Genomic DNA, 14,570 nt, shown 5'->3' on the forward strand with positions numbered 1-14,570 from the left:
CTTTCTTGAGATAATTTTTTACTTGGCTTTCCTCCTTCTCCTTACCAAATGTATAACTGGTTTTGCTCTTGAGGAAAGGAAATACACTTTTTTCAAATGTTTCTGTCTCCTATCCTGAGTTTTAATTTTATCTACTCATTTTAGCAGAGTTTTTGTACTGCCTACCTTAAAATTTGGCACAAGTCACATATTACCATAGAATGGCAGCATTGGTGCAATCCTTCTGCTTCTGCAAATCATCAGTGTAGTATTAACGAGAAACAGTAAAATATCAAGTGTGTTAAAATCCCCATCAAGTTCACATCAGTTTGTTCACTGCAGAAAATACCAGGAGAGGATCCAGCAACAGGCTGTGTTCAGTAGTACAGTTTATAGTACAGCATTGTAAAAATGACTGCAAAACAGTGATTTTTTTTAAAAATCTAAAAGTGTATATATTATATATTAATATATAATATATACAATTATATTAATTGTATTATCGGTGTATTAAATTTAAAAATTGCATGTGGGCTAACATTTGGGATCTGTAGGAATATGAAGATTGAAGAGAGATTAATGAAAAACTGTTAGAAGTGTGTGCTAATGTGTGGTTTTTTGGAAGCAATATCCAGAAAGGGAATGCTTGCCAGATGCTGCCTTTATAAGGTGTGAACAGGTTAAGAAATACATTCTGCTGCATTGTTCTTTAAATTACTTGTTCATCAGAGAAATCAGTTTTATGAGTCTTCTGTCAACATCTTTATGTTCAGCAGTTAGGATTTTGTGATACGATATTACTTCTGAGCGCTGTGATGGAAATGTTTTATGAATGTCATTTATAGTGAAGGAGTGCTCATAATACTGAATCTTTTTGAAAGATCGTGAAATAGTTTCATTTTCAATTGCCCAATTCACCTCGTCTGAGGATTTTTTTCTCTGTTTGAATGGGTCAGGACTTACAATAATCTTGAAGACAGCAGTATTTTATTCTCTCTATTTATTGAAAATCCAGTCTGTTTGTACTCTTGTTCTTTAGAGTTCTGGATAACTTGAGAATCTGACTTGTGTGTACAGCACTCCAGCAAATTCCAGTTTTGACTGGGGAAGAGGGGAATCTGTAAAAAAAAAATTAAGAAATTCTTACCTTTTGTATTTGCATTTTACTCTATTTACTGTTACTGTGCTTGGAACATTGAATGGGAATATATTTAACCTCTGAGCTGTTCTCCAGCTTTTTCTAAAAGGAGTGGTTTTTAGGTATCAGTTTCTTTATTTAAAAATTTGACCTAATAAATGTTCCTAAAAGGAAAATTTATAGTCCAATTTTAAAACAATATAAAGCAAAGTTATGGTTTTTTGCTGAAAGGTCTGGTTCTTAAGGACTGTGGTTTCTCTCCTTATGGCAAAGATTAGGTTATTTTAGAAGGGGAATAGTAAAAGTAAAAATAGTTCTGAAACTGATAGTATTAATCTCCAGAGCAGTAACTGTATGATGCCATAATTATCAACCTGAAATTCCAATTCTGTTGAAGTTATTTGAAGAAATATGCTGTTGATTCAGTGGTGTCAGAATTTCACGTCTGAAAATAAACTTAGACTGTGAATAGTTGATTGCAGTTTTCTCTTGAGTGGAACTAGAGCACTTGAAGGGTTTTTAATTATGTGTTTGATTTGAATTGCTGAGTTTATCATCATTACTGAATGAGTTTGAGGTGTATGGTAGATAAATGAACTGAAGTTTAGGTTCCTGAAGACAAGCAATCGGTTTTTCTTTGGGGACGGCAGTGAGAGCTGGGAGAAGACGGTATTGAATGCTGCTGAGAAGGGAGCTGCAGCTCTGTGGCTCAGTCTGTATCAAGTTGAGGCTTTTTGAGTGTTTTAGGGCAGCTGGCTTGAGGCAATATGTGTGCTTGCTCACGGCTTGGATTCAAGTGATACATTAGACTTTAAAATGTAGGTGTTTTTAATGAAATTGTCAGGTAGGTTTAATTTTGTTTATGGAAGCTGGTTTGCCTGTTTACTTCTGGTAACACTTGTTTCTCGTATTCATTTTCTTTCCTCTTGTAAAGGTTGAGACAGGGACTGAGATCATGCACAGTGTGTGTTTATAATAAGGCCAGAATTGATAAAGCATGAATGTTGCAGGTCAGGGAGGGGTGGTTTGGCTTAAATGGGGATACTTTCCTTTGTACCGACTTACTTTTGTAGACATTTGATTTATTCAAACCCTGAGGCTTTAAAAAAATCTAAATATTCAGTTAAGTCACTTGCAAAGTCTTTCATGTGTATTTTTCAGCTGTGTGCTGTTTTACATGTTTGTCATTTTATTTTTCAGCATTGTCAGTGAAGCAGGAGCGTCAATCTACAGTGTCAGTCCAGAGGCTTCCAAGGAAATGCCAGACCTAGACCCTAACCTAAGAAGTGCAGGTATGAAGAGTATTTAATTTTATCACATTTCAACATGGAGCTCAATTCTCAGCCTGTTTTGCTTATATTCTGAAATAAAATAATAGCCAAAGGTAGAAAAAAGTTTTGGATATTTTTTCTAAATAACCTTAATTATTCTGTCATTTTACTTTTGAAGTCCTAGGCGTGCAAGTGAATGACATCACCTTCTACTGACGCCTGTAATGTAAAGATCCTTGTAGATGTATTCCTTCAACAGGCTGGTACAGGAGTATTTACAGTGATGAATAGCACCAGTGAATTGCATGAACTTTCAAAGTTGCACATGTCCATGCTCACAGGGGCTTCACCTTCCCTCTTCTTCTCTGTGTGTACATAAATATCTCTAGCAATAATTAAACCGTTCAAGGGCTGGAAAAACAATATAAAACTAGAGCAGATAATTTAAAGTTGTGCATTTCTTGTGATCATTGAGTCTTCATGTAGTTGAATACAGTTTTCAAGAGATACTGTTTAGGTTTTGTTTTTAAAAAGTTATCTACTTCAGCATAAATGTCACTAAGGTCTTACCCAGCAGTTGGAAAGTGTTGCCACTTTATAATTTCAAGTGTTTGGTTAAAGAGTAGTTTTTAAAGATCAAATTCCTAGCAGCTCCATCCATGCCCAGATTCTACTCATAGATTTGTTTTATTCAGAGACAGCTGTAAGGGCAGGTTTGAAGTTATTTTTATATTACTTCACTTATGTATTTTTAATTGTGTCTCTTATTGTATTTTTTTAATCTACCTTATGGGTTTTTTTGTTCTTAGTTTTTCTGCAGTTTGCTGTAATACTCAATCAAATACAGCATATTGGAAAATGCAGAGCACTCATATATAGAACTTTTCCAGTCAAAATTGTAATGTTCTTAGATTTAATGTTTTTCTAGCAGGTTACTGGCCTGGAAATCCTTTGAAGGGTATAGATCAGCAGAAAAGAATTCTGACATGGTATTTAGGGGTAAAACTTTATAGAATTCCCCGTGTTTCCCTTTCCTCTTATTTCCACAAAGGGGAAAGTGTTAACTTGATGTTTCAAGTGAATGTTTTTACAGGAATGTTCTTGAAATGTCTGTATCAGCCTTTCCATTTGCAGGAGAGAGCTCTAGTTTCTTTTTGCTTGATTCTTTTTTCCCTGCCTGTGAACAGACTCCATTGTGACTATTTCTTCCCTGGGCCATAGAGGTTTTAAATGTGTCATGGTATGGCCAGAGCAAATACCAGGCATGTGACATTTCTGTGTTGGTGACAGATAGCACTAGCTTTCCTTTGGGTCACAGTTTTTTATGGTGCTGATATATTAAATGTAGGTTTAAAGTTGATGTAAATTAACAAAAAAAAACCAAAACTGAAAAGGAGGAAATGTAATTATTAACATTATTCCTTTCCAGGTATATGTTTCTCATTTTCTCCAAAATTAATTTTTCAACATTCCAGACACTTTTATTTAGTGTTGTGCAACAAATACAGTGAATTAAAATCAAATTTTAATACATTATAAATTCAAATATTAATTACATAGAGTTCATAATTGCTCCATTATTACTAGGATTTTCTTTAGCCTTGATTTAAGTGCTCTTGCATCTGGTTTTTAAAAAACCAGCAATTTTACCATGCCACAGCAGTCCCACAGAGTGGATAGAAATTGAAAAAGGGTAGGATAGAAATTGAAAAATAATTGCCTAGTTCCATGAATGTTGGCTGTTATGAAACTGAGAGCTAGAACTATCAAGGTATTCTAGAAGATTTAGTCTATCTTCCTGTCATCTTTTGGTGTCAATTTGTAATTAGATGTGCTAAAGCTATGGATGTTTTCTTGAAGTTGATTGTAAAAATGGGACATAACATTAGAGGGAAACACTAACTGATGTTTGAGGCTTTTTCAGACTTTTTTCTTGACTAGCTTACTTTTATAGTTTCAATTTTCCTTTAATTTGCAGCATACAGAAAGTGACATTGTGTCAAAGCTGCTTTTTATTTTAATTGTTGTCTTACATCATGTCAGATTCTGTGCTTACATGATAGCATTTAGTACATTAAAGGAAGCTGACAGCTGCATGATGAAGTGTGACATTTATAGTTAAAATAAAAGATACAGCTGACGTGAGATATCTGTGATCTTAACACTATTTGCCACTTTAACATTTTTCTCAACAAAACTTTATAGAAGGTTTTTTGAATGATACAGATAGGCCTATGTTTGTCCATTGGGTTCATAAAAGTAAAATATTAAATAATGCATGTTATATGAGGACTTTCTCATATCTGTAATATTTGCAGTGGTGTTTAGCAACTGTTTGTAGTCAGTTTTTGCTTTATACAAAGAAATAGAAGATCTCAATCCTGATGGAAAAATTCACTTAATCGCTTCTCCTTGGCTGAGTGCCCTAAATAGGGGGAAAACCAGCAACCTTTATCATTTCTTGGGGGTGCTAATTAAAGGTATTAGTTTATCCAAGGTCTCAACTGTTGTTTTTTCCCCTTTGAGCTGTCTTTGAAGGTCATGGATGACACAAGTTGGTAATAAATGATTGAGAAATATCTTCTTTTAAACCAATGCTGTATATACAGACTGTAGAGGAAAGTCTTTATAGACATCCGTACAGCACTTTTAGCCAAAATTGTACTTGCTTAAAAAGGGGGAAAAAAGCTTCTTTTAAAACAATTTTCTGTTACCTATAGTACAGGGAATTAAATAGGGTCTTTCCAACTTTGGAAGTGTTCTGAATATTTCGTGAAAGTGCAGAAGCTTCTCTACTGCTGCTGCAGTTCCTATAAAATCTTGTGGAGTGGGACTCAACTAAGTAGATAGTAAAGAGCTTGGTGAAACCTAGTTACTTGTGTTTGAGTAGAGTGAGAAGGTATATATCCCCTTCTGACAGTCATTGTAGGATTAATGAGCAGAACAGCTATTTCTCAGCCTCACAGAATTAGGAGATAAGAGGCTTATAGGCCAGAGCAATAAAAGGATTTCCTACTTGATAGGCTGAGGAAGTTCAGCTGCAGCAGATTAGGAAGGTTCTGCCTAGAGAGCAAGCCACTGGAGTTCAGTAATGGGGGTTTTGGATGAACCTGCAGTAGGATTGCAGTCTGAGAGACAAGGGAGTGCAAGGCTTCCTTGAATTCTTCTCAGAAGCTGTGCCCAAGGACACACTTGAGATTTGGGGTGGGAAGTTTTGTAGAGAAGAATGGAGACAGTTGAAAGAGTACTTTGCAAGCTGGAAATGTTTATCACCTTTGTGAAGTTTATTAATATGTGCTCTAGCAAGGCTCTGCGATTGCCAGCTCTGAGGCTGCAATGAGGTATTGGTAATGAGGGAGCTGTGAGGCTGGGTGGATGACAGCAGTTCTATTTCTGCACTGGCATGTGTCCTCTGGCCACCCTCTTGAAGCAGCAGTTAAAATATTTCATTTGGTGGAGTTTTCATAAAGCTGTCAAATTTGGGTTTTTTTTGGTTGTTCCATTCATTTGTTGGGGTTTTTGCTTCTTTTTAAAAAATTTATTTCCTGACCTAGCATCAGTACGCCACTTTGGTTAGTTTTTATTCATGACAGCTTCAAGTAGGAGTTAGGCACTTGAACTTGTCTGTAAAATCTCCAGAATTGCTCTGGATCTCTGCGATTGAGATTTATTTATGCCTTTCTTCAATGCAAAGCCTGGACGCAAGTTTCCCTTAGAAGCAGTTTACTGGGCATGGTACTTTGCCTTGCAGCTTTAACAGTAATTGCCATGAGTAAATGCCACTTGCCATGAGTAACCTTTCATTGCCAGAGCACATGGGATGACTGTCTTGGTGTGTTAATTCTTTGTAGAAGAAAAAAGCTAAACTCAGTAGTGAAAGGCATTCCTCCCTCAGACAGACGAGCTCTGTGACAGTCTGTGCCAGCCTGGGTTTGGTTGCTGTCGCTGGGCCTGTGAATCCTGTAATTCAGTGATTTTCCAAAGGTTGATGTCATTGCTTTACTTCCATCCTGTTCCATATCGTTTTGCCTAAGGTTTTATTTTGTTGCGCAGTGCCTGTATTCCTAATAAAAATAAGTTTTATGGGATAAGAAATGAAGCATGTCAGTACAGGTGTCAACATGTACACTCTTCCAGGCCTTCTTTTTTCTTCTCTCGCTGCTTCTCCACGTCTACACCCCCTTGTTGTAAATGCTTGTTGGCTTGAGCAAGTTTGGCCAGACAAAAGGGGAAGACTGTGGAGGAACAGGTCAAGTATATAGGAAGTGTAAGCACATATAACTCATGTTGAAGGATTGTCACACTGAAATGTGAAATTTAGGTGTTTTCTGGATGCCTGGGAGCTTCTTAAGGTATGGCTAGTGAAGGTTTTGTTGTCCATAGAATAAGGAAGATAAACGATGTACCAATTGTTTGGCTTGTGTTCACAAAGAATTTTTTTTTTCTGCTGCTTCTCTGCCTCTTGAGTACCATAATGAAATGAATGTTGCTTAATAACTAAGAATCAGAGGAAACTGATGTATTCTAATGAAACAGTGGTCTGATGGTAGAGAATTGCTATGAAGCAGGAGTCATGCTGAGATTTTACTCTGGTTTCAATACACACTCAGTTATATAAATAAGAAATGTCTTAATTTCATTAAATTGATTAATTACCATTCCTTTTGAGATGACTGCTCTAACAAATAAGCAATTTTTTCTTTCTTTAACTACTTAAAAAGTACAATAAAAGGGGGAGAAAGGGGCGTTTTTTCAGACACCTTGTTTGTGTAACCACTTGTTAGAAGACATCTCATGCTAAGCCTCTCTATTTTATTTTCATACCTTATGCAATCATACACACTTGATTTTTAATTTGTAATTCTTTGTTCAAATACTGAAAGAAAAGCAGCATCCCTGGGCTTGTCTAATGTAACAGCTCTAAGAAATGTGCTTTTTCCTCTTGGACATGAAGGACTAGGGCTTTGTCAAGGCCGCATAGTTGTGTCACCCAGTTAGGAAAGCAACAAAGGTAGATAGAGTGTTCCCTACAGCTACTCTTTTTGAAGATTTGGAAAACTATCAGGGAAAGCATGTGTCATGCTGCATGCACAGGTACGATCCAGTATGGAAACTGTGTTGTTTCCAAGGGATGTTTCCTGAGGATAAGGAAGAATCTGAGAGAGCCAAAGGTCACCCTGCACAGCTTGCCTTAGCATTGTCAAATCCCATCTGCTTGTCTCCTCTCCACAGGGCAGAACACATTGCATTATTGTACACTCAAAGTTCAGCACACCACTTGCACTTTTCCTTGCAAAAGAAAGCCTTGTAGGCTTTGAGGGCTTGTTAGGACTTTCAGACTGTTATGCTACAGGGTTTCATTCCCTGGGGTCCTGTTAGAGACACAGAGTTCAGAGCTGTCATACTGGCCAGCAAGTGGAAGGTAAAGATTGGAAAAAATGTAATTTCTTTTGACTTTATCTTAAGGAAAGTAAAACAATTTGATGATTAGATGTGTGGGACATAGTGCCTGGATGTCTACTTGAGCTAATTTCTTCATCTTCTTAAAAGAGCACTGCTCCCCTTTGGCTAGTCAGGAGAGAAGGTCATTTTTCAAAAACTTTGTTTTATTGAGTACTGTGGTTAAAATGTTCACACTGCTGTCTAAGTGGGAGCTTTCTTCTACAGCTAGTTAGAGAGAACTGGTGAAAGTTCCACAAGCTTTCAGAAGAGAAAGTAAGCACTGAATTCTCATGCATTAAACGTTTTGTCAGCCCAATGTTTAGTTGGGTGGCATGTAATTAGAGCAGCATGAAATGAAATCCTATTTCATCTCTCATCTGTTGTGTTCTGTAGCATTTAAAATGAGTTTAATTATACTTTTGAAAAGATAGAGAGCAGAGAAACACACTGTGGTGATGAATATGCAGTGGTTAGAAGCAAAAAGGGTGGTGAACGGCAGTAAGATGTTAAAGATAGAATGTGTTAATGATAGTAATATGAATAAACTAAAATAAAAGTAATAGCAATAATTAATTCTTAATTAATAATAGTAATATAAGTCATTAGTAATAGGAACAAGAGGGTCTTGTAACTTGTCTCCCCACAGGACCCAGTTCCTACTATTGAGCAGAAGCTCATCTCAAGGCATGGACTAGGCTCTGCAATTCAAACAGAAATTATAGGGAATTTGTGAGTTCTGTAGGAAATCAAAAGCTAGTCCCTAACTGCAGGTAGTCTGGAAATGACTAAGCCTTGCCCAATTGGGCATGAACATGTGCCTGCACCAGGATATTGAGAAATACAAAAATGGGCTTGAATTGCCCCAAACTAGTAGTACAGTCCTGAATGGGTTTTTACACAGATGTTAGAGATGTTTGTAGTCTTATGGTTTCCTTGTTGTTCTAGACAAGAATCTAATGTTTTCTAACCTGTGTAAACCTCAGGGTATGTGGGAGAGATGGTGTATAATCATTATCATCCTGCTTACTAGCACTGTATTTCCTGCTTACTGGCACTGTATTTCTTCTGGAGCTGAAGAGGTCAGGAGTGGGCTGGAGTTTGATCTCCTGCTGCCTGCAAGTTTTACGTCCTCTGGTCAAGCTGCTTTCCCTTAGCACAGAAGAGCTATGAGAACCATTCACTTCCCCCCTTCTGGTGTAACTCTGTGCATGTGCTGTGTCTGTGTATTCCCTTTTGAAGGCTTTGTTGCTTCCTTGAAGTGTGGAGCTAGAGGAATGACCAGTACCAGGATGCTCTTCAATTCAAGGACTTTTGATTTCCTTTTAATACTGGGATTTGATGTGTTATTTGTCAAAGCTGCTTTTCTTACTGCAGGCATAAGAAAGAACATTCTGGTCACTTACAAAAGGTTAATATTTGTTGTTGATACAAATAACTAATTCTTCTAAGATACACATGACTAGCTCTTGTAGGATTAGAACTTAAAGTAATTTTGTACTTTTAGCAGTAACAGTAATCAATGACAGTGTGATACAGTGAGTATCAGCAGTGTGAATGGGAAAAGGATATTGATGATACCTACCTTTTAAGCTGAACAGATGGGGAAAAGTTTTTGTGGAGTTTATACCATCTTCTGAGACTGACTCATTTCTGTGACGGAAAAATCACACACGGCTTCAGTTAAATGCTTTTATGTTCCCTGTCTCATCTTGGATAAAATGGATACTATTCTGTGACACAGAAATTACTAATGCTTGAGAAAAGTGTTTTTCAGAGTGTTTCTAAGAAAAAATATTGACTTTAAAAAGCTGCATTGTAATATTCACTTGTCAAAGTTTTTCTCTTTTAACATATTTCTAACTTCCTTGTTGTATTCAACCCATCTCTTTTAAAGATTTTTTCTTGGTAATAAATAAGTACAATATTGTCATTCATTATTTCATTAATCTTAGGCAAATAACAGATTATCAGTTTTATGGAGTTAAAAGTAAACTAAAATGTAACCTTTTTAAAACAAAAACCTGCTCACTTGCTACAGAAGAGCTTTGGATGAAATGCAGCTGTTGAACAGTTGCTTAAAATAAATTGCATACTTTAAACCCACCAAGAAGATATATGAGGATTCAAAACTGTGTCACAAATCCTGACCTACTGAGAAAGAATGCTTAATGAAAAGACTACTGTACGTTTCACTGTATCCTTTGCAAGGAGGGTGAAATTCAGGTCAACAGGATAGAAGGCTTCCAGGACTCAGGAAACCTGAACAATCGATCACTGAGTAAACATTATTGCAGATACTTAGGGAGAGTAATTGATCTTGAACACAATAATAGGCTTTATAAAAGGATTTAAAAAGTTGTAATGTTTCCATATCTACTCTGGTATGATATATTGACAGTAATTACTTATGCATTTGTGAGTCCCTGATTACCTAAAGATATATTTTTTAAAATTTCATTGACATTGAAGTTTCCACCCAGACTTTTGAGTTGCGAAGGTTGTTTGAAATAGGAGGGTGGATGAATTACTAATTACTTGGATGTTATAGTAGCATGTCTCAGCAGGAATGAAATACTGAGGTTTTATAATAAAGATAGAAAATGTTCTCATTTATGACAAAATTGAAGTTGAACTCATCATAGCTTAATAGCAAGTGGTTACCATATATTTATTTGTAAAGTGTTTATAAAGCTATCTACTGCCTTCACATCTGGGAGCTTCACATTTTTTCAAAGCACAAAACAAATGCTCCCACTCATATGGGGTAGCTAAGCTGTCACAGTTATTGACTCAGACATATTTTTATCCTTATGTGAAGATGTGTTTAAAAGGAGGAATACCATCATCCTGGACTTTTGGCCAGAAATGTTTTTCTGCTTATGGTGTTAAGCAACATTTGAATGCCACTGTAAGTGAAAGAAATTGAAACTTGTTTGTTCTTCTACTCATAACCATTCTTCATTTTCATGCTTTCCTTATCTAAGCCTTAAGGCTCTTGCTTTATGATGTGGCTCTTACATAAAGCAATGCAAGAAGAGAACATTTCAATATGTAGTTGTCTGAATACAGAAGCTGGCAGCCTGGCCCTGAAGGGGGCACAATACTTGAAACCACAATAAATTTAATCTAGTTGACAAGATTTTCAACTACCCTTGCACACTAAATAATCTGCCTGCCTGATTTGGGTCTTAATGATTGCTTTAGACCTGTTCTGTTACTGAAGGGAGGCAGGTAGCCAAAGAAGTTATCACTAATTCTAGTTTTTTAGGACTGGCAGCCGACATGACCCTTGTATAAATACCATGCAGATAAGTAGTAAGGCTGCTGTGTTGTTTTGGCCCTTCGCTGTTGAATGTGGCAAGTTTTTTCTGTCTTTAGTCTGAAAACTATTATCAGTATTCTGGAGTGAAAACTCTCCTGTGATTTGTGTGAAAAATGCTACTGCTTGCTATAGAAATCACTAGAAAAACAAAGATATGTGACATGTTTGAAGAAAATAATCCTAATTTTAAATTATTCCATTTGAAAATAAGGATTTGATCTTTAAGACAGGAGTAGCCACATAATTAGCATATGTTTGCTAGTTCATGAGGGCATATCTGCTTATTAGCCATTAGGAAACAAAACATTTTAATGCAATTCCTCACTTTCTGTGAAGATCAGACACAGATTGTCATGAGCTGTGAAAGCAACTCTTATGGATGTTTTTTTCTGCCACAATGGCATCTTCATCACTGACACACCACTGTCCGCTGCATTTGTCTTGTCAAATAACAAAAGTATGGAATGAATTGAGACTTCCAAGCAGTTAAATTGCCTTTTTTAATGAAATGGCAGAATATGTCCTATCTAATGACAAGACAGGATTACAGTAAATATGCTTGCTGTAATCTTCCTCATTTCTCATTACACTTTGATGTGAGCTACATCTACATTGAAGTCAGAGGACCACCTAGACCATTCTGTCTCATCAAGTGTTAAAATTTTACATAAATTTATTGAATGGCAGCACAGTATGTTTCTGCCTTTCCAAGTGTTGCAATAATATTTTCATCCTAATTCACAACTTCAAGCTTTGCATTTATGGGATGTGCAAGTCTTGTGGTGATTTTCTAATAGAGGGTCATGTCATCCTGATTTTAATACCTTGTTTAATATTGATTAGGGTTTTTCACATTTTACTTAGACTAGCATATTTTAATAAAGGCATCTCTCAAACTTCTCATGTGTGGCTATGCTGATAACTTTTGAGAAATCTGGTTTTCTTGTTTTGCCCTGCATGTCATAATATCATGTAATCTCTTTTTGCTTCAGCAAAAGTGAAGAATACCTTAATATCTACAGAAGTAAGAATGCATTCCCTGTTTCATTGTTAGTCTTCTAAAAAATGCATGGTTTCTAAAATGTACCCAGTGTAAGATAGTTGAAAATGAAAAACAAATTTTACAGTCTTGATACAGTTTTTAAGAAGAAAATGCCAGACCATCAGGTTTTACTGTCTCTGCTCCATAATAGTAGACATCTCACTTCTTGCAGAGCCCTCATGATTTCCGTAGTACTCTACGTTTTGTGAGACCCCAGCCACTTGGATCAAAGGGCCAGAGTGGAGCCTCATTGCCCCCAGAAAAGATCTGTCTATTGCAGTGTGCAACTACTCCAGCAAAAAATAAATGGGTTTCCCTGTACAAGAGGCACTAGATGCTAATCTTGACTGAATTTCTGCCTAGAGAGAATGTGGACAACTCTTTCTTTTTTCCTACTGTGCTCTCTTTTATTTATTAATTGGAAAAGTTCTGGAGTGAAATTATGGTTTTAGTGGAAGTTAGGCAGGTCAGCTGTCCTGCTGGTATTGACTATAGGAGCTGCATCCCTAATTGTGGAACTGGCTGTTAGTTGATCTTCCTGCTTCGATATTGCAACTGTTAGGCCTGATCCAGGAAAGCACTTAAATGTCTCTGTAACTTTAGGCGTGTGAATAGTTTTGCTTGTTCCGGTGGGAATTCTGACATGCATCTGTGCTGAAGTGCTTTGCTGGATCGGGTCCTACACCTCCACTCCTAGGAAAGTCTCCTAGGAATATGACAGCATTGTCAACCAAGCTAATATGACAAAAAGAGTCTAAATTTTACTTTTTAGTTGAAAGTTCCCAAGAGAAAGCTATGCTTGGAAAATTCCTGTATCGACCTATCCATATAGTTGTCTATGTCTATGTTTTTAAAAGATATAATGGAAAGGAGATGTGGACAGTGAGAGGTATTTGCTCTCAGCTTATCTAAAATGTAACTTTTGAAATAGTTTTGCCATTAGGTAGAAATAAAAAAAAAATCTCTGAAACACTGTATGGGTATTAAGGAAGCTGAGTTTAATGATGGTTGCTGAAGGATAAATATAGTCTCTGTGCACAGGCATCAGTGCATTCAGAAGAAATACATCCTTGTAAGTGTTTCCTGGTTTGGATCAATACTACTTTCATTGGTGTTTTGTTTCACTTTTGTCTGTCAGGTGGTGGGTGACTAGTGTTTCAAAGTAATTAGTATGAATTATTGTTATAGGAAAGCATTTTGGCAATGAGCTGTGCTTGTGTAAGTTATAACTGGTGTACTTATACTGATTAACTTTTTGTGGTTTTTTTTTTTTTTGACAAGAAGGCATACGTGATTGTCTTTGAATTCAGAACTTCTCTATCAGAGAAGCAGGCATATCAGATGTCACCAGCACAGTGCTTTCTGAGCCTAGCTAGCAAACTGCCTTTGTCAGCATGTTAAAATGGATATTAAAGGATATGAAAAGTCTTGCCTGACCGAGCAGTGAACTTCATGTTAACTGTGCATTTAACAGTGAAAATCTTTAAAAGTGAAGTCTCTAGTGCAGCATTTAATTGATAAACTTTGCAGTTGTGGTTTGAGGACCCTCCATATCTTCAGCTACTGTTTTGGCTTCAAATACAAATGTTTAGTCAAGTCCTTTTCTGAAATGCTGTGAAGCCTTTAACACCCTGCAGTAGTGATAGTTGCTAATTAAATTAAGCTGCAAGGATGGTTAAAGACTGGGGCACCTTTCATATGAGGAAAAACCAAAAAAAACCCTGGAAATACTCTGCCTGGAGGAGGCTCAGGGGGATCTTGGAAAGGGTTTTAAGTACCTGATGGGAGGGAATGAAGGAGAGCAGCAGACCCTTCTCAGTAGAGCCCACTGCTAGGACAAGAGGCAGTGGGCACAGATTGGAACACAGCAAATTTAATCTGGACATAAGAAAACATTTATCTATTGTTAGGGTGACCCAGCACTGGAATGGATTGACCAGGCAGGTTGTGAAGTCTCCACCCAGCTGGACATGATCTGGGACAACCTGCTATAGCAAACCCTGTTTCAGCAGGGGTGTTAAAGAAGGCAGCCCGTGTTCTTCAGATGTGTGTCCAGCCTAAGCACCTCTGTGAATGAATACATTACTGCAGTAAAGGGGCTTATAGGGTATTTTATATATAGGATCATTAAAACCATGTTCATGTTTGCATACACATACGTGTATGTGTGAAATCAGCTGGTGAACACCAGAGATACTTAAGTATTCCTGTTTCAACATTATGTATGTTGTTGACCAAAGCAGTATTAATATATATTTACTCCTGACTCCTGTCTGTTCTTCCTCTAACCCTCTCCTGATTTGCTTAAAAATGCATTTAAATGTAAAACACTCTTGAAATGACTGGTGCACTGTGGGGTTGATTGTGGACATAGCT

General features: G+C 36.8%; 1 protein-coding gene across 3 annotated transcripts in view; it reads left to right on the forward strand.

Moving 5' to 3' along the window:
• Positions 1-14,570, forward strand: part of SRBD1 (S1 RNA binding domain 1) — a 125,262-nt gene that overhangs the window by 59,510 nt on the left and 51,182 nt on the right. For all 3 annotated transcript variants that reach the window (XM_038132569.1, XM_038132570.1, XM_038132571.1), the window contains exon 16: positions 2,318-2,409. In XM_038132569.1, the coding sequence (XP_037988497.1) occupies positions 2,318-2,409 (92 nt within the window). The remainder of the gene's footprint in view (positions 1-2,317; positions 2,410-14,570) is intronic.

This window comes from Motacilla alba, chromosome 3, assembly GCF_015832195.1.
Source record: "Motacilla alba alba isolate MOTALB_02 chromosome 3, Motacilla_alba_V1.0_pri, whole genome shotgun sequence".
Lineage (NCBI taxonomy): Eukaryota > Metazoa > Chordata > Aves > Passeriformes > Motacillidae > Motacilla > Motacilla alba.